Source organism: Pelophylax lessonae (assembly GCF_965119305.1).
Source record: "Pelophylax lessonae genome assembly, chromosome: 9".
Taxonomy (NCBI): Eukaryota; Metazoa; Chordata; class Amphibia; order Anura; family Ranidae; genus Pelophylax; species Pelophylax lessonae.
The window spans coordinates 41,458,031-41,482,239 of NC_138776.1; the positions used below are offsets into that span (position 1 = coordinate 41,458,031).

At 42.6% G+C, this 24,209-nt stretch overlaps 1 protein-coding gene across 7 annotated transcripts in view; it reads right to left on the reverse strand.

The window, feature by feature from the left end:
* SORCS1 (sortilin related VPS10 domain containing receptor 1) overlaps positions 1-24,209 on the reverse strand; it is a 1,084,285-nt gene that overhangs the window by 213,247 nt on the left and 846,829 nt on the right. For all 7 annotated transcript variants that reach the window (XM_082267343.1, XM_082267340.1, XM_082267339.1 and 4 more), the window contains 2 exons: positions 11,358-11,434; positions 7,487-7,578 (listed from right to left, as the gene is read on the reverse strand). In XM_082267343.1, coding sequence (XP_082123469.1) covers positions 7,487-7,578; positions 11,358-11,434 — 169 coding nt within the window. The remainder of the gene's footprint in view (positions 1-7,486; positions 7,579-11,357; positions 11,435-24,209) is intronic.

Here is a 24,209-nt window from a genome sequence, read left to right on the forward strand (position 1 = left end):
CTATCTATCTATCTATCTATCTATCTATCTATCTATCTATCTATCTATCTATCTATCTATCTATCTATCTATCTATCTATCTATCTATCTATCTATCTATCTATCTATCTATACATTTCTCTATCTTCTTATCTAGACCAGCAGATAGATAGATAGATAGATAGATAGATAGATAGATAGATAGATAGATAGATAGATAGATAGATAGATAGATAGATAGATAGATAGATAGATAGATAGATAGATAGATAGATAGATAGATAGATAGATAGATAGATAGATAGATAGATAGATAGATAGATAGATAGATAGATAGATAGATAGATAGATAGATAGATAGATAGATAGACAGGTACAGTATGATATCTATCTATCTATCTATCTATCTATCTATCTATCTATCTATCTATCTATCTATCTATCTATCTATCTATCTATCTATCTATCTATCTATCTATCTATCTATCTATCTATCTATCTATCTATCTATCTATCTATCTATCTATCTATCTATCTATCTATCTATCTATCTATCTATCTATCTATCTATCTATCTATCTATCTATCTATCTATCTATCTATCTATCTAGGCAGATGTGTCTAGACAATGGTATATTTATACACACATATGCAAGCACAGTAATACTCAGAATGTGAATAGAGGATAGATCGTCTCTCAGGGATCCCCTGTGAAGGTCTCATCATACTCACTATATACAAAGTGAGGAGACTTTGAGTGACAAGATGGATGGGAATTAGGGTGGACGTGGTGGGGGGGAGGGGTTATTAGAAACATTGACCACCTCGGACACATAGCCTTCTGCCGATCGCGCCCACACACTGCTAACTATTCTAGCGTCACGTTTCGGGGGAGAAAAAAAAATTCAGCGCACTTTCTGAAACATTCGGAGAAACAATTCTTTTATTATGCGCACATAATGGATGAGCTATTTGATTAGATTACACAGCGCTGAGCTGCACCCTGGGGCTTCTCTTGTCTTTCTCGGAGATTGGTATTTCTTTCTTCTTACCAGAACGGAGAAAGCTAATAAGAGGTCTTTTCAAACATAAGCTACTCATCACAAAGACCAGCCACTGCTACAACCACTCTTCCTTCTCTCCCTCAGTCTTTGACTTTATCTTGCCTCAATAATGTGTGTTTGCTTTTTAAAGGGAAATGATAGAGTTTTGCTTTTATATCTTAGACTGCACACTGTATAGTGGGAAAATTGTAGACACTTGACACCTACCTAATATGGCCAAACATATGGTGACCCCCTTCCAACTTACTGATTTCAGGTGTCACCGCCACCACTGTAACTTACTGTTTAGGTATAAAAAAAGATACTAAAAACCCAAAATACTTACCTAAATCCAACGGTCATGTGACACATGGGCTCCTACGTTGTTAGGTGTCCACTTCACTGCCTATTTCCTTACTCTGATTCCGCTGCACACCAACAGCTTCTTACAGTGTGCATTAGAAGCTGCAGAAAGCCAGATAAAGCCCGCCTCATTTCATGGCTGGAGGACATCAAGCATCATCAAGCCCTTCCTCCATCGTCTTGACTGTCCCTGGCTTGCCACTTTCATTCATTGCATTTCTGTTCTTTCAATCATGGAGGCTCAGCAGCAGATGTGGGCATTACCCAGGTCTTCATGCAAATGCAGCCTACCTAGGAACACCAACTCATCCAGGCTGACATATATCCATCAAGGCATTTAATGAAGCAAGCAGCTCACTGCTTGCTTCATTACAGTTCCGGCCCTCTAGACAGGCTGGCTACAATGTTCAGAAAATAGCTCTTGTTATCAGGGTCCTTAAAACAAAACGATCCCTCTTATATTATTATCGCTTGATATCAAAAAGGCCTTTGACTCTCTTTCCTGGACATATCTATTCTACTATATATTCTTGGTAAGTAGGGGATGGGACCAAAATTCTACACTTGGATAACTGCTCTTTATAAAGGTCTTATGGCCCAGTGTTTCTCAACTCCGGTCCTCAGGGCACACTAACAGGCCAGATTTTAAGTATTACCTTGGGGAAATGCAGACTAGAATACAGCAACCACTGAGCAGCAAATTATATCACCTGTGATGTATTTCAGTTTTCTTGCAAACCTGGCCTGTTAGTGTGCCCTGAGGACCGGAGTAGAGAAACACTCTTATGGCCTATGTTAAAGTTGGTATAAAGGCTAGCCATTTTTACCTGAATGCATTCCATGCATTCAGGCAAAACATTTTAGGCATTGATTTTGGCCTCTCACCCCCCCCCCCTTTTACTTACCTAAGCCTTCATTTGATCCAGTGCTGTGCACCTCTGCAGCTCTTCTCTCCCCTTCCGGGTCTCACAGACTTTGCTGGGGCACTGGGAACCATTGGCTCCCGCTGATGTAAACCAAAGCCAGTGACGAGGGATCGGGGTTGGCTAGGCCGAATCCCATTGTATGTGTCAATGGATGCAGACAGCAGGGCTCAGGAGCGAGCAAACACAAGTGCCCCCATAGGAAGCAGCTTCCTATGGGGGTGATAGGACAGGAAGCAGGAGTCAGGAGCGCTGGCGGGGGACCAGAAAACAGGAAGTTTAGGGCAGCTTAGTGCACAGAGCAGGTGAGTATGAACCTGTTTGATATTTGAAAAAAAAAAAAATATGTTTACAACCACTTTAAGTATGCTGGATTTAAATCTACTGGGTTTTCAATCATGCTGGGCATTAGGCAAGGCTGCCTGCTACCCCCACTCCTATTCATGCTAGCAATAGCATTCCCTGCCAACCTCATTAGGATGTCCCCACAATTACTCTGGGGTGAGAATAGCAGCATGTCAATATACAATGCCTTGAAAAAGTATTCATACCCCTTGAAATTGTCCACATTTTGTCATGTTACAGCTAAAAGTTTTGAGAATGACACAAATATTATTTTCACAAAGTCTGCTGCTTCAGTCTTTATAATGGCAATTTGCATATCCTCCAGAATGTTATGAAGAGGGATCAGATGAACGGAAATTTATTGCATAGTCTCTCTTTGCCATGAAAATTAACTTAATCCCATAATAAAAATTTCCACTGCATTTGGGTGCCCAAGAAAGTCCAGCAAGCGCCAGGACCGTCTCCTACAGTTGATTCAGCTGTGGGTTCGGGGCACCACCAGTGCAGAGCTTGCTCAGGAATAACAGCAGGCAGGAGTGGGTGTATCTGCACGCACAGTGAAGCAAAGACTTTTGGAGGATGGCCTGGTTCTCTACTATCCATCTTCTGCAACCCTTCCTTCCCCCAGGAATTAAGTCGCCAGGAGCTTTAAGGCCTCATGCACACTGCTGTTTTTTTGCCAAAGCCCCTGAACTCAATAAAAGCCTATGTGTCATCTGTGGAAGAGGTTTCTCCCTCGAAACGCGTCAGCAAGGATGCCACAAGGTCTCCTTGTATCATTGGTGCATCCCAGCAGTCTTGGAGGCAATTGGTTCCATTGTATTAATATGAGTGTATACATCATACATTTGTGAATATAATGTATGTTGTCCTTTCATTTTAATAAAAATTTTTAGTGGTAATGCACTAGGTCGGGGCGCCCTTCTCTTGTAGTTGTTTTACACATAGACTTTTACCAGAGTTTAGGAGCAGCAGAGTTTAGAGGCAGTAAAGTGCTCCTCTCCTGAACGCAGAAGAATAGCATTCAGGAGAGGAGTGTTTTGACAAAGAAAATCATAATGCGGCAAAAAACGCACGTAAACACTTGTAAACGCTAGGCGCGTTTAGTGCTTGGGCGTTTTTCATTTCAATGGCCAACACCCAAGCACTTGATGCAGTTTAATGCGGGTAAACATGGTACACATGTTTACCTGCGTAAAGCATTTTTTTTTGCTGCCAGAAACAAACGTCAGGAGCAGTTGTTCTTAACGTTTAGTGTGCATGTACCCCGAGACTCTTGACTGGACAAGTTTCTCCTGCCACAGAGATAAAATCCTTCCCCGGATCTACAAAGAAAGTTCAATCCACTGAACTCTGAACTATATCTGTATTTACAAGTTAAACACTATTTTACCACCACGGCTCAGGTTGCTCAGGTTATTTGTACTATCTTGACTTACACTCTTGACCACTTTTGATTCTAAATGTAAGAATCATCCACACTAGGGATCGACCAATATCGTTTTTTAATTTCCGATACCGATATTTTGGTCATCGCGTATCGGTATCGGCCGATATGGGCCGATATTTTTTGTGCATTTAATTTTTTTTTTTACTTGACAGGTACTCTTGTGGAGGGATCTGGGGGGTCTAAAACACCCCAAACCCCTCCTCTGCACTTAAAATCATTCAAAACGCCAAGTTTGGCTGTTTTGAATGCTGTAATTTTTTTAAATCTGGCGCCAGTACCCAGAAGTGATGTCATGACCTCACTTCCGGGTTTTTGCATGGAGACTGATCAGAGCCAAATGCGGCTTTGATCGGGTCTTCAGCGGCCATGCAGGCTGGTTGCCCGGGTCTCCTGGTGGGAAGGGAGACCCGGGCGAGCCGCAGAAGGCAGGGGGAGGGGGGATGTCCCCTCCCACTCCTTGTAATGACCGCCGAGCTGCTTCTCAGCTGCATCGGTTGTCATTACAAGACAGTCGACCGTCGGCAATGGATGCCGGTACCGGGGTGATGCCTCTATCTGCAGGCATAACTCCGGTACAAGCACTTTACAACATATTGGTAATATCGGCCACTTTGGTGGCTGATTCTGATATATCGGGGAAAGAGCATATCGGCCCTCGATATATCGGCTTTGCCGATAATCGGTCGATCCCTAATCCACACTCTCGGGGGTTAATTTCCCTGCTTTACAACACCCCAACATGGTTACACATGCGCAAATGGGAGAAAGACAAGGGTATCAAATTAGGACAAGATAATTGAGTTTAGATCTAGAATATGACTAATGTGCTCACAGAACGCATTACTAGTATAGACTAACAAACAAGTATTACTCAGATCGCGCATGGCACCACAACGATTGGCCCATGCAATTCCAGATCACCCAACTGCTTTCTTTCGCGTCTGTTCGGAACTGGCCACCTTCTACCATATGTGATGGTCATGCTCTGTAGCACAGGAATTGTAGTTACAGGTCTACAGAATGCATCATAACCTTTTCCAAGACCACTGCCTATGGTACCAAGTGGAGCACTTTTAAATTTAAAACCATATTGGATGTCCAAATCCATGATCCATGTGCTTTCAGCCATAACAAAAGAAAACAACAGCTAAGGCATGAGAGCTGCTAACCTAAGGATGCTATTCCAGGCACTTTGTTTAAACTATATATGAAATTTGATTAAAACAGCGCTAGCAACTAATATTATAGCAACAAAGGTGAATCAATATAAGACAATATATAAAATCAATATATAAAGGACCATATATAAATTATATATAAAACAATAAACGTTTAATATAAAATATAGTCTCTTAATAAATAAAGAAAAAAAGTGCTCAAGTGCAAATCCTTATTTCTTCAGTGCAAGTGGGTAAAGTGCTCAAATGCATATCCATCCAGGTGTGCTAAGTGTCCGCATGAGTGACCCTCCAGGTCCCCTACTCACCACAATATGGATGACTCAGCGTATTAAGGTATAATCGTGGAACTGTAATGTCCGTGCTCCAAATTTTCATCCAAGTTAGGATCGCTCCGTTGGGATAAAGATGGCGTTTCCCCGGTATATGTGGATGAAAAAAGGGGCCAATAGTGTAGTATGTTCAATAAATATATTTATTCCCCCATACTTTAGATAATACTTACAAAATTGAGCATGTCTTTTTGAAAACGCCCACTATTAGGGTGAAACGCGTTGACGTATTTCCGGTGTGGTAGCCCCGTAACGGCACTTCCGGTCGGGCTTCCTGGTCTCGGTGGAACGCACGCCAACAGCGGCGTTTCCTGCTTTGTAATATCGCTTTCTTACATGCTCAATTTTGTAAGTATTATCTAAAGTATGGGGGAATAAATATATTTATTGAACATACTACACTATTGGCCCCTTTTTTCATCCACATATACCGGGGAAATGCCATCTTTATCCCAACGTAGCGATCCTAACTTGGATGAAAATTTGGAGCACGGACATTACAGTCCCACGATTATACCTTAATACGCTGAGTCATCCATATTGTGGTGAGTAGGGGACCTGGAGGGTCACTCATGCGGACACTTAGCACACCTGGATGGATATGCATTTGAGCACTTTACCCACTTGCACTGAAGAAATAAGGATTTGCACTTGAGCACTTTTTCTTAATTTATTAAGAGACTATATTTTATATTAAACATTTATTGTTTTATATATAATTTATATATGGTCCTTTATATATTGATTTTATATATTGTCTTATATTGATTCACCCTTGTTGCTATAATATTAGTTGCTAGCGCTGTTTTAATCAAATTTCATACATTTTTCCAACATTTGTTTTGGATGCACAGCAGCTGCACTTTATATGATACACCCATTAGTCACTATCACTAATTTATTGTTTGTGTTGAGCACTGTTTTAAGTTAGTTTGCATATACTTTGTTTAAACTATTAATAGTATAGCTGAATCTATGACGTACCCACCTGAAGACCTCGCCTCCCTAATGCCTTTCACCATGAATGGCTGGATGCTTAGGATTTTCTACCAAACTGCTCAGATCAGGGTTTCTCATTGAGGGTTCCATGGAACCCTAGGGTCCCTTCAGAAGTTAATAGAGGTTCCTTGAGCAATGAGCAATTTCTGCCTCAGGTGAGTTTCTTTTGAAACAATTGATCTTTTCAGCTATCTGTAAGAGGGTAATTCTTCCCAAAGACCACAAGTGTAAGAAGCATTTCTTCCCAATTACTAATGTATCAAGAGTTGTAGATAAAGTCATTTTTAACAGGGGATTTCTAAGCCTGGAAAATTTCAAGGGTTCAAGGGTGGCTTAGATTGTCGCCTACTGGTTCTCCAAAATATTCACACATTTGGGCAGATACTAATAAATGTCAGGAAACCACTCCAGCCAGTATCCTCAACTTACCCAACTCACTCATCCCCCTTTCCCTTTTACATTCCACCTCCCCCGCCCGCTCCAATCTGACTGTCCTTTAAGTCCTTTAATCTATCCCATCTTTACCTCTTCTTGACTCCTCTACTCTGTATCTAAGGTCGTACATTGGATAATCCCATTGTTACGGTTCCTGTGACAGTGTTTTACATTTGCGTTTTCAATTGATAGCACATGACTAATGTGCCTGTGACTCTGTAATTTTTATACCGGTGAATAATAAAAAAGGTTAAATATGAATTTTGGAGTCACAGTAATATGTTGAAGCCTATGTGAGGATTTATTGGCTGGCTACAGATCTACTTATAAACTTATATTGTTAAAAGTATGTAACTGGGTTAAATGGTGTTTTTGTTTTTCACTCCCGGAATCGCGTTTAATGACCCCATGAATTTATTTAAGCCTTTGCAGTCATTACCATAAATGCCGGATTGGCAGCGATGTGTGCTTCATAGCCACCAGGACTCCACCTTGATCCAGGTACAAGACGCTGTGCTCCTCTTCAAAGATCTGAAACATACAACCTGCTTTAGGAATGATATGAGAGGAAAACAAGTGCTGCTATCAAACACAACCCAGTCCTCCAGACAGTTCAAAGTGGAAACGTCTCATCTGAGCTTTCCGCTGCTCCTGTGATTTCAGGAGACAGAAGGAACTTGGAGACGGGATGCTGAAAAGCCTGCGGCTAGAGCCCCATTTTTGCATGAAGAACGATCTGCAAATGCTTTTTAACTCTGAAACCGGGGTGGAGGACTGGGGCCTCTAAGCTCTTTTGTCTACTAATTATGATCTGAAATGCACGACGGCACAGCTGAACAGCGGCAGGAGGATGGCGGAGAACGCTGTGATCTCTGCAATGAACTCACCAACGAGAAATAAACTGTTTTCAAAGCAACCTTTCCTGAAAATGTAAGCTGCCATTGCTACCTTCCTGGTCTGCAAGTGCTTATTATCTGGCTGTCATCCCAATCCTCTTTTTTCAATGCATTACGTGGAACAGACATGTAACTAAGAACTAAGGGTGGGCCAAATTGACAGGGTTTGCTTTACTAAAATTTTGATTACTTTTTTGAAATTTTTGCTGAATTTAGCAATTATGGCAAAGACAAATCATTTTTTTTTTTTTTTTGCATGGCTCAAGGAATAACTTTTAATAGCTTACAGCAAGGTAGCTTCTCTGCTATGCATTAAAAACCCTGACCCAAAATCTGGTCATCTATGAATGAGTTCGCACAGGTTTCCCAAAGAACATGCAATGACAAATACTCATTTCACTCAATAAAATGCAAATCAATTTAAAACTTTTTTGAAATGCTTTTTTTTTTTTATTTTTTTGTTGTTGTTCTGTCTCTCACTATTAAAATAAACCTACCATTAAAATTATAGGCTGATCATTTCTTTGTTAGTGCGCAAATCAGTAGGAGATCAAATACTTTTTCCCCTTACTGTAGGAACTAGAGATTGGCGCACACCAATGACATTGAAATCCACGTTTATTATAAAAAAATGAAAGCAAGCGCTACAGTGACAGTCTCCACCCTAGGACTGCCCCATGTGATGCATTTCACCCAATAGGGTTTAGTCATAGAGATGGGAGAGGGCCCTATTGGGTGAAACGTGCCATGTAGGGTGGGCCTATGGTGGGGACTGTCATTGGATTACTTGTGGTTGTTTTTGTATCACCCTCTAGCTAGGTGCCTAGTTTACATAGTAGTTAGTGTAGGTAAATTTGGCTTGGCTGGCAGCCAAGCCTGGGTTGAATCTGGGTCAGGGCTGAGGGACTCAGGGAGGCTGGACGACTCATCAAGTAGCATCTCTGGTGACTCCCCTTGGTGACTCCCCTTTTCTGGAACCTTGGAGAAGCTTCTAGAAGCAGGAGGCGGAGTCTAGGAGGAGCTGCTTGGAGTATTAATGAGGGTCCAAGCCAATACCCAGCAGAGGGGTCTGGCAGGGAGCAGGACCTCAAAACTATTTATGGGTCATGTTAGCAAGTAAAGTCAGGTGGAAGATGGCAAAAGAGTGCTGAGGAGGCTGTCGTGGCCCTTAAGGGTGCCCCTTAGTCTGGGGGGGGCTGGGGCTTGTGTGTTGAAGAAACCCTCTACGACACACAGAGGAATCCTTCCTGGAGGCAAAGGAGCAAGGAGAGGACAGCGGGAGAAGCTCAGCGCGTCCAGGAGTTCTCCAGAGGAGTCAGCGGGGTGGGCTGCTTAGTGTCAGTCTGGGAGGAATGTGGAGAAGTAGCCAGGCGGGTTGGCAGTGCCTGAAGAGGGGGTGCTGAATCAGTAGCCAGGGGAATGGAAGCTAGACACTGACTTTTTGATACACATATAAAGGGGCCTCGGGTTGCTGTTGCTGTAAGATCTGACTGAGTTCTGTGTCAGGATCATCTTTGTCAAGTGTACCAGTGATGTTCTGCAAGCAAGTTAGTGCTGGAGGAAAAGGAGTGTACGGAATTTAGCTGTATATAGGAAAAGTTGTCCCTAACGAGTTTTGTTTGAAGTCAAGTGGGCATCCAAAAATATCCCAACTCCCCACCCAAAAACAAAGTGCTGGACTATTTCCTTTCTCAAGTGTGCCTGTGGAAATTTGGTGTGCCTGGCTGCGTAGGGTGGGGGATCCGATTTCACATATAGTTCCTACGTGGGGTGCACTACATTTTTTTAAATATACATGGATTTCAATTATATCATTGGTGTGCAATAATGGCACATTTCACCCCAACTTTGTGACTAGGCCCTATTGGTTTAAAGGAGTCAGATAGGGGGGGGGGGGGTGCTAGGGTGGGGACTGTAATTGTATTACTTGTGGTCTTTTTTTAAATAAACGTGGATTTCAATTACATCATCAGTGTGCGGTAATCTCTAAGTCCTACATGAATAGTTTAGCTTGATTACCAACACCCAGTGTTTGAGTGGCAGCCTGAAGGAGCAGCTTGGATCAGAGAGGCATTTGTTAATGTCATCCCATAAAGACTGCTTTACATTTTTTGTTATTGAATTCCATTGTGACCTTGAGATTTTTTCACCAACTGGATGTAGACTATCATATCCCAACTGTTATCTTCCAAGTTTGAATTCCATTAGTTGCCCTGAGTCAAGAGGGACAATTCTTAAGATGACTCTTTCACAAATAAAAAATAAATAAATAAAAAGATCACCTGATAAAAAGAGAAGTAACAGTCATCTGTCATGCAGTTGGAGATCTCTGCTCTCTTGCAAGTCAAAGAATCTTCAGCAACCACCACTAGGACAATGGCGCCACCTGCTGCACACCATGGTTCCACCTACCGGATTCTACATCACTACTGTTTCTCTGCAGATATGTAGTCATCTAGTGGCCAGCAGCCAGAACCACACCATGCAACGGAGGTGCGTCACAGTCTTATGCCTCGTTTCCACTGAGCGGTACGGTTCGGTTCGGTACAGTTCAGTATGGTTCGGAACGGTACACCTTGATCAGGCTTGAGTTTCCACTGCCAACAGTACCTAAGCTCAACAGTACCTCAATCGTATTGCTCCACCCTGTTGGTATGGTACTAATGTGCTTGGTACCCCAATGAAAGGGTCCCAAAAAGTGTTACGGTTCGGAATTAGGGTACCATTCACAACTTTTGACAATGGAAACAGCAAAAATTGCCTACCATACCGAACCGTACCGCTCAGTGGAAACGAGACATTAGCTTTCTTTACACTTGGTGGTGTCAGATGCTATAGATTCTTTGGCTGGTTTAGATCTGCAAAAGAGCAACGAACAAATTCACCACCCGCCACACTGGTTTATGTATAATATTCTTTTTTTTATTGCCTTAATCTGGCCACACATCCTAAAACTTAATTGTGTATTCTCCTCTATATTTACCAACAAGTATGTGCTGCTACCTATCCATTCAATGTAAATCCAGCCAGGCTGACCCTTATTTTGGACAATCGTTGGAGGTTGTACAATCAGGTTGTAAGGTGTATAGTCAGCTTTACATAGGCTACTCTTAAAAGTGAAACCCAACGCGATTATAAGTGCATGTGATCGCCTACTATCGCGGGATTTCTCCTGCATAAAGTCAGATGTAAATAATTCATTTCATAAAATAAATTGAGCAAGTTCCCCGGGATTTTCATGTCTTCCCAGTTATGATAGATCTTCATCAGGTTTTGCCATTTGTGAACGCAGAGCTGGTTTGCCGGTCCAGGCATTGAACCTTTCCCAGACATTCGCATGGGACACCTGTCACTCACGGGTTCAGCAGTCAAGAACGCTTTGCGTCAGGCGACATATGTCACCATTAGCGCTACCTGTCTCCATGTATTGCCCGCATCCGAGGAAATGAACATGCTGATCTCATTTTCTGTGAGCTCTGAGCCGATATTCCCTGTGGTAGAAAGCAGAGAAAGAGGCGGACATTTACTAGAGCACCGGATAAGTTGTGATATAAAGAAAATGTGATATCTTTCTATTATTGTGCAATATATACAGTATGTATCTATACATATACAGTGGGTAAAATAAGCATTGAACACGTCACCATTTTTCTAGGTAAATATATTGCTTAAGGTGCTATTGACATGAAATGTTCACCACATGTCGGTAACAACCCATGCAATCCATACATACAAAGAAACCAAAACAAATAAGTACATAAATAAAGTTATGTGTAATAAAATGGAATCACACAAGGAAAAAGTATTGAACACATTCAGAAATGGAGGTGCAAAAAGGCATGGAAAGACAAGACACCAGCTGAAATCTATCAGTAATTATAAAGCAATTCTGCCCCTTGTCAATGCAAATTAATCTCAGCTGGTTCAGTCTCAACTGATAGCCTATAAAAAGGTGTCTCATTACCAAGGTATCACACAAGAAACATCTCATGATGGGTGAAAGCAAAGAGCTCTCTCAAGACCTTTGCAACCTTATTGTTGCAAACATTCTGATGGCATTGGTTACAGAAAGGTTTCTAAACTTCTGAAAGTTCCAGTGAGCACTGTTTGGGCCATAATCCGGTGAAAAGAATATCATTTCACCATAAACCGGCAACGACCAGGTGCAACCACAATATTTCTGACAGAGGAGTGAAAATAATTTTTAGAAGAGTTGTCCAAGAGCCAAGGACCACTTGTGGAGAGCTTCAGAAAGACCTGGAATTAGCAGGTACAATTGTTTCCATGAAAACAAGTAATGCACTCAACCACCATGGCCTGTATGCACGCTGACCACGTAGGACTCTATTGCTGAATAAAAAGCATGTTGAGGCTCGTTTAAATTTTGCTGCACAACATTTAGACAAGCCTGTGAAATACTGGGAGAATATAGTCTGGTCAGATGAGACCAAAATTGAACTCTTTGGATGCTATAATACACACCATGTTTGGAGGTCAAATGGCACTGCACATCACCCCAAAAACACCCCCATACCGACAGTGAAGTTTGGAGGGGGAACATCGTGGTGTGGGGCTGTTTTCCAGAATACGGTACTGGCAAACTTCATATCTTTAAAGGAAGGATGAATGGAAAAATGTACTAAGACATTCTTGAAAAAGCTGCTGCCATCTACCAGAATGATGAAGATGAAACGAGGGTGGGCATATCAGCAAGACAATCATCCCAAACACAAAGCCAAGGAAACTCTCAATTGGTTTCAAAGAAAGAAAATAAAGCTGCTGGAATGGCCCAGCCAATCATCTGACTTGAATCCAATAGAAAATCCATGGAAAGAACTAAAGATCAGAGTTCATAGAAGAGGTCCTTCAAAATTTGAAGAGTGTTTGTGTGGAAGAATGGGCCAAAATCACACCTGAGCAGTGCCATCTTAAGAGCCTTATAGGCCCCTGGGCAATGCAGTGCACTGGGGCCCCCTGCCTACACAATCACCCACGAGAATAAAAATGCAAGTAGTATTGTATTGTAGTATATATTGGTCCCTGTAATATGTATATAGTAAGGTATATCCTCCAGGTAGTAGTTACTATATACACATTACAGGGAACACTATATACTACAAGAGAGTACAACTACTACCTGGAGGATATACCTTACTATATACATATTACAGGGACCAATATATACTACAAGAGAGTACAACTACCTAGAGTATATACCTTACTATATACATATTACAGGGACCAATATATAGTAAGGTATATCCTCCAGGTACTAGTTGTCTCTTGTGTGGATGGAGAGAGGGAGTGAAAAAAAAGAAAGAAAATCAAGCAGCCTGGCAGCTGGGTTGGCTGCCTTACCTTTCACAACGGCTGCACATGAAGGGAGAAGTTGGGTGGAGGCGGAGCCAGTCTTCTAGGCGCGTAGAGGAGGACGAGCCGACGAGGAGCTGTGCATCATGGGTCTGCTCTGCTCTCAGAACGTGGACTCGAGCCACCGGCGGACAATGGGGGGGGGGGCGTCGGGGCCCGGCGGACAACGGGGGGCCCTAGACCACCAGGTAAACTAAGTAATCTGGAGGATTCTGGCCTGTTGACAGTAATTGCCACCATGTGTGTGGGCTGTGAGGCCCTTTGACAAGTGGGGCCCCCGGGCAACCGCCGGGCATGCCCATTGGAAAAGACGCCCTGCACCTGTGTAATGAATTTGACCAGTTTCTCCATACAGGAGGCGTCTTGAAGCTGTCATTACCAACAAAGGTTTTTGTACCAAGTATTAAATACATTTCAGTTAGCGTGTTCAATACTTTTTCAGTGTGTCATTCCATGTTTTTCCCCAAGTACAGGACATACATTTTTTAGGTATAAAAAATACAAAAAAAGAAAATCTAATGCAGCGGTTTATTTCTTTAATATTAATTAAAGCTGCTACATTTCCCAACCTCACTACAAATCAGCCGCCTGATCAGCAGCACTCAGGGAAAGGGCGGGGCACATGTAGGAGCCAATCAATTCTGATGAACACGCATGTGTTTAGAGGAGGAGAGTGAGCAGATCTGTGGCTGCTCCTGCATTGCCCCTCTGAGATTTCCTCTGCTCACTCTTGCCAACTGAACACAGCAGTGATAAAGAAAAAGGGGTGGAGGAGAATCCCTCCAGCAGTAGAGGTGGATTTTTAGGGATGTGGGGTTGTCACATTGGGATGAGCACATGAACAACTGATCATTAGTATAAAAAGGTACATTTTATTATACAGACAATAATAAAATATCAATAAAAAATATACAAAATGGACATAACACGTCAGCTCGCTCTTGAGCAAAAGTGTAATTGCACAACCAGTATAGAGGAATTCTAAAGGTCCAACGCGTTTCACAGGACATGTATTGTTCACATACCGCTTCATCAGGGACCCTCGCTATTAACTAGATTGTCTTATAAGCAACTCCACCATGTAGAAATCACTCAACCATTGGAGCATGCATGGCACGCATCAGGAACATATGACGATGACGGTGTATCCACCTGGCAGTACTGACAATACTGACAAGGGCGGGTCTGATGAGCACTGGGCCGTGCTTATGACACTGTAGTGAGTTGGGGTACACATCAATTGAGGCTTACACGTGATTGAACTGCATCACTGGGGCTATGTGAGCAGTGATGTAGCAAAGAAAAATTTAAAACAGCGCTAGCAAAAAACAAGACGTCATTTAAAAATTCTAATTCTAAAAAGTTAGACGAAATTTACGGCGTACAACCACGCATCGTCGCATCCGGTTTTGCTTCCTGGAATCGGTGGAACGCACGCCATTGCGGCGTTCCTCTTTGATCTCATATATGCGAATTTACCTATTTTCTTTGTAAGTACAATTTATACTTTGGGGTAATAAAATCATCCAAAACGTATTACACTATTGGCCCCTTTCTTTTTTCCTCATATCTGGATAAAACGAACACTTGTTGTAGCTGTATTTGATCCTTTCATGCGCTGACTAATCATATTTGTGGTGAGTAGGGGACCTGGAGGGTCGGGTCACTCACTGGAGCACCATTCGATCGGATCGGCTTTGCACCTGAGCACTTTATATATTTATTTTCACCAAGGGATAAGGACTTTTTTACAAGAATCATTTATTCATTATTTATGCCGATTAATTGATTGATTATATTGATTCACTGTCTTCAGCCATTTTGCACAGATCATCTTGCACTTTATAATATATATATATTTATTTACTATATTTGTTTTTTGCTAGCGCTGTTTTAAATTTTTCTTTACACATTTTTCCAAAAACTTCTTTGGATGCACAGCAGCTGCCTAATATTTTGCACATATATTTGCACAATTGCACCTTTAAAGAGGATTACCTTGAATACTCCCATTTATGTGTTAAGTGCTGTTTTAATTTTGTTTCACAGTGATGTAGCAAAAGGAAGGTGAATATGGGTGAGCTGCCCTTTAGCAGACAAGTCGTGGCCCCATTAATTCCTAATGGCAACCCTTCAAATTTTTCTAAACCATGTGTTTTCGCACACCAAAACGTATAGTGCCACAGCACCAAGTGTATCATTGTGGCATGTTTTTCGAAAAGGGTCTGGGACTTCACTTTTCCGCCTATCTTGTGTGTAGGGCAGCCCACTGAAATGAATGGGCTGCCTCAAACGTGTGGAGAGTTGCGTGTGCTCCAGCGCATGCAGGAGTGTGAACTAAGCCTAATGTGAACCTGTTGCTGCATGCAGTGCCCGGACAAGGTCATCGAGCGCCCAGGGAAAAGATGCCAAACTGCGCGCCCCATTCACATAAGGTTAGGGTCAGGGTGCCCCCAATCTCTGCAATAAGCCATTGCGCCCAGGGCAGCTTTCCCTCCCACCCATCCCTTGCCCCAGCCCTGGCTGCATGTGTAAAGCACGGGCTCACTTTAAAGGCTCATTTACTTCCTTGCGATGTCTTAATGCATATGCGTTATGTTGTGCGTTAACATGCATTGCATTAAGGCAGCCTATTATTTGCGGTGCTAAACTTTTCTTCAATGGTCCCCATTCCTCGCCGCCACTGGCATTCGGCCATCTTCTTTGGCCCACTTGGAGGAGTCATCCCAGCAATCTGGGACTGTGCTGGGAATGCAGGCTGAGCTGCAAATGTGCAGTTCAATTTAGAGGCCAGAGAAGATTGCAAGAAGTCAGATAGGTGTATTTTATTGGAGAAGAGACATTGCATGTCTCCTATGCAATTAGGAGCCTGCCTGCTCTCAGCTTTTGACAGCCGAACATTTATTATATTGCAGCTTACCAATTCTTAGATGTGATGTCTGCAATTGCTTTCTTTTTAGGCTTTCTTTCTTTTAATTTGATCTGGTGATCAAGCCAGTAAGTCTGTTGTTTTTCACAAGCTTAAAGGATCCAGTCAAAACCTAACTAATGTTAAACCTGCTCTGTGCCACATTCTAAATCAAATCTATCTAACCCTGTAAAGCAAAAACCACTGTACTTACTTTTTCTGCACCCAATCTGGTCTGGTCCCATGCTGAGCTGTCAGCAGTGGCTTCAGCATGGAGGTGAGTACAGGAGAGGCCCTCGACAACGGAAGCCCCACAGTAAGTCTATGGGTGATGTCACTTCCCATTCATTTTACAGCCATTGTCAGTCCTCTCCTGCCCAGACCTCCCACCACTGGAGACCGGACCGGATCGGATGTAGAAAAGGTAAGTACAGTGATTTTTGCTTTACATGGTTAGATAGAGTAGTCTTAAAATCATGGGCGTCCACAAGGGGGGGGGGGGGGAAATGCCCCCCCCCCCCCCCCTGGAATCTCAACTTCCTGTCTGGCCTGTTTAATAATCCTGTGTGCCCCTGTGTCTGTGTATGAGTTTTAAACAAATAAGCCATTCTTTACCAGTTTTCAGAGCGCCGATCATCGCTCACGTGACCCGCCGCCTCTCTCCTCTCCCCATCTGAGAGCTGCCTGTAGCGGGTGCGGCTGAGGATTCCCCGCTGACATCAGTAGGGAGGGGAGGAGGAAAGGCCAAGAGGAGGAGAGAGACAGCGGGTCACGAACGAAACAGCTATCCGAAAACTGGTAAAGAATGGCTTATTTTTATAAAACACAGACACAGGGGCACAAAGGATTATTAAACAGACTGTAGATGGGATATGAAACTTTAAATTAAACTACAGCAGCAGGAGAGGAGGGGGGAGGGGGCAGGCACTGACACAGGAGAAGACAGGCAGGGAGGGAGGGGGGAGAGAGGACAGAGGAGGACAGGAGAGCGGCGGTTGATGGAGGCACGTAAACTGACCACGATGTAAGGGCTCAGCAGCCATGATATACCGTGGTCAGTTTACAGAGGGGAGGGTAGAAACTGGGAGGATCAGCCAGGTATTTTATTTTAGATGATAGAAGGGGCCAAATTACACAGCACAAGCACTGTGCTGTAAACATGCTTTAAGGGAACAGGATCTATATAAATATATATATATATATATATATATATATATATATATATACAGTATATATATATATATATATATATATATATATATATATATATTTTTTTTTTTTGGTTAACAACCGCTTTAAAAATAAATTCTGCCGTTTCCCCTTTAAAAATAAATACTAGCGAGTCGCAGCTCATGCAATGACTGACATCGCCCTCATAACATTACCGAAAAGGCATGGGTGACCTTAAATTTATGCTCCCCCCCCCCCCCTTAAAAAAGTTCTGCAGACGCCCATGCTTAGAATGTGGCAAAGAGCAGGTTTAGCGTTAGTTAGGTTTTGGCTGGACTGCTACTTTAAGCTCTTCAGCAGAATGTATCAGTTTACATGAATGTGACAAACCATTTAACACTGGCAGGGGTGCTTACAATGCTCAGCTTATATTTATTCATGCAAAACCTTTATCCGAAAAGGAAAAAGTAACTGTTTGCTGTAACTGATTATAAAGAGTGAGCTGGAGTTTTGCTTCAATTTCTAAGTGTATCTAAATTTTCTAGTACATTTAACACTCCCCCTCCCCCTGGACTGACAATGCCACTGTCTGGTGTACCTCCTGTCCTAATTCCTCCAGAGTTGTGTCTCCCTAATACAGGAGATGTGTTATTGGCCAGATCACCAGATGAAAACAAAGGGGGAAAGCCGAAGAAAAGAAAACAAATGTAGCCACCACATCTAATGATTGGTAAGCTGCAATATATTCAATATATTACATTTTTGGTTTTGGGTTTATTATTACCGCTTTCATTTTGCTTTTACCATTGGCTCAAAATGAATTGGCTCCAATTTTGCAAAGTGTGAATCTGCCCTAAAGCTTTATTTTCTCATGAATGTTATTGATTTGGACACAGCATTTTTGATTTCCCCGGTGATGAAATTTCATCGAAGCAAAAACTATCCATTTCAGCTGTTGAGCTATTTAGGGAAAGTTTGCTTGAAAAGAAAAAAAAAAAAAAAAAAACTTTTTTAAAGAATTGGAGCAGGCGTCGCTAAATGGCGGACTGCAGTCATAGCACAAACATGAGATTTGGACCTCTGCTGGAAAAAGATTTTACTGGCTGGACCTCCATGAACTTTAATTCAATACCCCTCAGTTAGAGGATGTTTTATTAAAGGGAATTTGGTGTAGCTTTATGTATTGCATTTTCTTTGGATTATGTTTCCTTCTTATAACAAAGGTTATTAGTCTATTTTCTCTCCAGATCGAAGGTTTTTCAATGATAAGAACAGAGTGAATCAGCAAATAAGGCTTACTAGGGGCTGTTTTTTGGCACAAGTCAACGATAGTTGAAAGGAAAAAGTGCTGCGCCGCTTATGACACTAGTGCATAAAATTAAAATAAATAACAAGAGATTAATGTGATGTTATAAAATTCATTATTATAGTGAAAAAAGTGCCATTAAATTCTTTATAAAAAAAGTCCCAAAAAAGTGCGAAAAACGTGTGCAAAAACTGCAAATCCAATACAGATGGAAAAGTGCCAGTGCCTCTACGATCAATCCCGTGTCTGTGCACACCTTCACCAATGAATGGATGGCTGCTCACCTCAAACTCTGACCCTTGTATTACCAATGGGTCAGAACTCGTAGTTCCCTAAACGCGATGTATTCCTGTAGGTCAGGGGTGTCAAACTCAATTTTGTCCTGGGTCGCATCCGCATTATAGTTGCCCTCAAAGGGCCGGTTATTATTATTATTATTATACAGGATTTATATAGCGCCAACAGTTTGCACAGCGATTTACAATATTGTTATATCTGTAAGATTAGATGTCCAGAGCACCCCACGCCCCCTTACACCCTTACATGAGATGTCAAGAGCCGCCCACCATCATCAGAAGTCAAGAGTCTCCCACCCTTCCTTACATCATAATGCACCCCCTTACCTTGTGCTGCTGCCAGGAAGAAGATGTGAGTGGATCTCAGGAGAAGAAACTGCAGGGTCTGGAGGAGAACCAGAGGAGGGCTGGAGTCAACTTTCAGAGTCTGCTGAATGCCTGAGTCTGCTGAATGCCTGAGACCAGAGGAGGCAAAGGCAAGGTGGTGTTGTGGCTGCACAGAGAGGTGCAGGATCTGTAGGAGGAGTTCTGCCCTCCTCTCTGCTGCAGACTGCTGGGGAGAGGGGAGGGTCAAACACAAGCTTTTCTGAAGCTGCACAGAGAAGCGATGGATCTGGCAAAGGAGTTTTGTCCTCTCTGCTGCTGACTACTGAGACAAGGTGGGGGCAGAGACAAGGGGGGTGCCGCAGCTGCAGGAGAGGTGTGAGCGCCACATGAAATGGCCTGGGGGGCCGCATTTGGACTGCGGGCCTTGTGTTTGACACCTGTGCTGTAGGTCAGTGGTCCTCAACTCCGGTCCTCAGGGCCCACTAACAGGCCAGATTTAAAGTATTACCTTGGGGAGATGCAGACTAGAGTACTGCAATCACTGAGCAGCAAATGATATCACCTGGAATGTATTTCAATTATCTTGAAAACCTGGCCTGTTAGTGGGCCCTGTAGGCCAGGGTTGAGGACCACTGCTGTAGGTGACGATCAAACAATTCTCCAATTGCTGACAGACTCTCAGTCACAACCAGCTCAGGTGAATCCAAGAGTGACCCCAAGGTAAATGCAAAAAGAAGGGGACAAGATCGAATGCTCTCTGTACAGCACTTTATTAGAAACAAGGTAAAGAGATATACTTACATAAGCCAACACATAACGAACAATCCGCTCAGTTAGGAAACATCCAGCGAAATAGCATACGATAGCAGGCTCCCCCCCTATACGCGTTGCGTCATCCGTTGACGTAGTCAGTAGGAGCCCTTACTAACGAAGTCAACAGATGACGCAACATGTATAGGGGGTGGAGCCTGCTATCATATGCCATTTCACTGGATGTTTCCTTACTGACCGGAATGTTCGTTATAGCCCACACAGCTGATTGTGCCGGTTTATGTAAGTGTATCTCTTTACCTTGTTTCTAATAAAGTGCTGTACAAAGAGCTTTAGATCTTCTTTTTGCATTTACCTTGGGATCACTGAGCTGGTTGTGACTGAGAGTCTGTCAGCAATTGGAGAATTGTTTGATCATCACCTACAGGAATACATCCCGTTTAGGGAACTGCGAGTTCTGACCCATTGGTAATACAAGGGTCAGAGTTTGAGGTGAGCAGCCATCCATTCATTGGTGAAGGTGTGCACGGACACGGGATTGAACGTTGAGGCACTGGCACTTTTCCATCTGTATTGGATTTGCAGTTTTTGCACAAGTGTTTTGCACTTTATTGGGACTTTTTTTTAATAATGAATTGAATGGGACTTTTTTCACTATAATAATGAATTGTATAACATCACATTAATTTATCTTTTGTTTTTTATTTAATTTATGCACTAGTGTCATAAGTGGCGCAGCACTTTTTCGATATTATATGTGATTTTTGTATGCAGTGAAAACATACTTAGTGATAGCTGCCGATTATCGTGATTATTATGATATTCACTTTATATATTTAGCACTTTATATAAAGGTATTTAATCGATCACTTGGTTGTTTATTTGGTTGTGCTGATTTTTTCTTTTATTTGCTGATAGTTGAAAGGAGCTTATGTAAACCTCAGGAGCCATTTAAAAATATTGTACCGTTAAGACCTTTAAAAACAACCTAAAGTTCCTTCCTCTTTAAATCAAAATTGTAACATTTCACTTAAATTTGTGTCATCTGAAATTTCATCATGGAGTGTCATGGCGTGATGAAGGTCGGGCAGCAACAGGTTGTGATATCAATGGCTGTACTGGAAAACAGATTACTTTGCTGCAATCCCTTTATTTTAGGTATCTCACAAAGCTTTTTCTTTATCTATAAATGTGATTTATACCTTTCGAGATTTACAAGTTTGCCTCGCAGCCTGTTAAGATGAAAAGTTAAACAGCGAGAGGTCCATTACCCTCAATGTTGGACAGATCATAAGCAGATTATAGGCAAAATGGAAAGGTCCGATCAGATGGCCAATCACAGCAACCATGAATGTACACAGTAGAACTGTTTACATCTGAGAGGCCTCCCCTTCCTCCTATAGGAGGAACGATATCTGGGAGCCCCTAATATTACAGTGGTTGTAAAGGCTCAAGGTTTAAAAAATCTTCTGCGTGCAGCAGGCCCCCCAAAAACTTAAAACTTACCTACACCCAATTCTGATCCAGCGATGTGCATGAGAGCCTCGGCTCTCTCGGGTCTCTCCCTCCTCACTGGCTGAACAGCAGCAGTAGCCATTGCCTCCCACTGCTGTCAATCCCAGCCAGTGAGCCAATGAGGAGAGAGTGGGGCCGAGCCACGTTCCTTGTGTGAATGGACACACAGAACAGCGGCTTGGGAGTGAGCCTACTCAGGTGCCTCCATAGGAAGCTGCTTGCAAAGGGGGCACTAGGCAGGAGAGAGGGGCTTTGAGTGCTGGTGGGGACCTGAGAAGAAGAGGATGTGGGCTGCTCTGTGCAAAAAACACTGCACAGAGCTGGTACATATAACATGATTGTTATTGCAAAAAAAAAAAAGACTTTAATAAGGGCTTCCAGCTTCTGATAAGCCCCCAAACACAGACCCCCACAACCACTGGGCCAGGGTTGTTGGGAAGAGGCCCTTGTCCCTAATACTTAAGGGCAAGGTGCTTTGCTCATGATAAAGGCATGTGTCTTGATATGGTTCACAAGGGAAGGGGGGCAAATGCTTACCCCCCCCTTCCTGGCCAGCTAGGCTGCATGCTTAGATTACCTGTCTGGTATAGACCTCTAAAAACAACCTAAATTTCGCCTTCCTCTTTGAATCAAAATGGTAACATTTCAATAAAATATGTGTCATCTGAAATTTAATCATGGAGTGTCATGGCTTGATGAAGGTTGGGCAGTAACGGGCTGTGATATCACTACCTGTACTGGAAAACAGATTACCTTGCCGCAATCCCTTTATTTTAAGTATCTCACAAAGCTTTTACTTATCTAGAAATGTGATTCATACCTCTCGAGGTTTAAAAGATTCCATATTTTTTTATCTTAACATGCTGCAAGGCAAAAAGCAGGGGGGTCCATTACCCTCATTATTTTCACGCCGTGTTGGACAGATCATGGGCAAAATGCTAAGCGCCGATCAGATGGCCAGTCACAGCAATGTAAACAGTAATACTGTGTCAGGGAAGACGTTTGCAAACACACTGATGCATAAGCCTGGGAACCCCTGCCCCTGGCCCAGTGACGGGCACACAGGCGTGCACAAGCGGGTGCGTGTGCACAAATGCACACTGGCGTAAGGTAGGCTATTTAAACTGCCCTAGGCCCCTGTTTCAGTGTCATTTGGTCTATTACGCTCCTAAGTATCCGTGTATCTGTTCTTGTGTTGATCCAGACCTCATCTGACCTCAGGCTCATCTGTAGCCTGAATGCCACCTGTACCGACCCTAGCTTGCCTTGCCTTCCTTGGTTTATCTGCCTTTCTGTTACCGAACCTGGTCTGGTTCCTGACTACTCTGCTGCCGGCTGTCTGTACCTTGATCTGTCCATACATTGCTGACCTGGACTGTCTGACCTTGCCTAGGCTCTCATACATGCACCTGCATCAGCTGACCTGTGCCTGCCTCCAGCTCTGGTCCTTCCACTTGTGTGCATCCAGCCAGCCATCTTTGTGCACCCTAATGCCCCTGCCAGCAGAAGACTTTATAGGCACTCATGCCACTTTGTGCTTCTGCGTTCTATGGTATTTACCAGGGCTTCTGAGTCAGAGCTGTAAGAGAGGCCTACCTCTGTGCGTCAGACTCCATCACCAGGTACGTTACATATTGTTTACTTTGAGAGCCCTCTCCTTCTAAATAGGAAGAGGGCTTCAAGCTTCTGATAAGGCCCCCACCTGCTAACCCCCACAACCACTAGGCCAGAGTGGTGGGGAAGATTACCATGAAGGCAAGGTGCTTTGCCCATGATGAAGGCATGTGGCTTGGTATGGTTCAGGGGGGGGGGGGGGCACAGACTCGCTCCGCCCTTTCCTGCCACGCAGCAGGTTTGGATTAAAGGGATTCTAGAGGCTCTTTTTTTTCATACCCTGGTGGTATGATTATGTCAGGAATTATGTACCAAAAGTGGTACAATTTTTTTCATGGAAATTTGGCGTTATGTATTATAGGCCTACAATTCTTAGTAATTACTGACTTAAACCTGACCAAAACAAGAGTCTAGTAGACATCCCAGATGTGATAAATTTAAAACACAAATCCATGAATTATATAATCTAATCAATAATATAATTTTATTATATAGCATATTATTAATATATATATATATATTATATAATAAAATTATATTATTGATTAGATTATAATTCATGCATTATATATTTTATATATATATATATATATATATATATATATACAGTGGGTACGGAAAGTATTCAGACCCCCTTAAATTTTTCACTCTTTGTTATATTGCAGCCATTTGCTAAAATCATTTAAGTTCATTCTTCTTCCTCATGAATGTACACATAGCACCCCATACTGACAGAAAAACACAGAATTGTTGACATTGTTGCAGATTTATTAAAAAAGAAAAACTGAAATATCACATGGTCCTAAGTATTCAGACCCTTTGCTCAGTATTTAGTAGAAGCCCCCTTTTGATCCAATACAGCCAGGAGTCTTTTTGGGAAAGATGCAACAAGTCTTTCACACCTGGATTTGGGGATCCTCTGCCATTCCTCCTTGCAGATCCTCTCCAGTTCTGTCAGGTTGGATGGTAAACGTTGGTGGACAGCCATT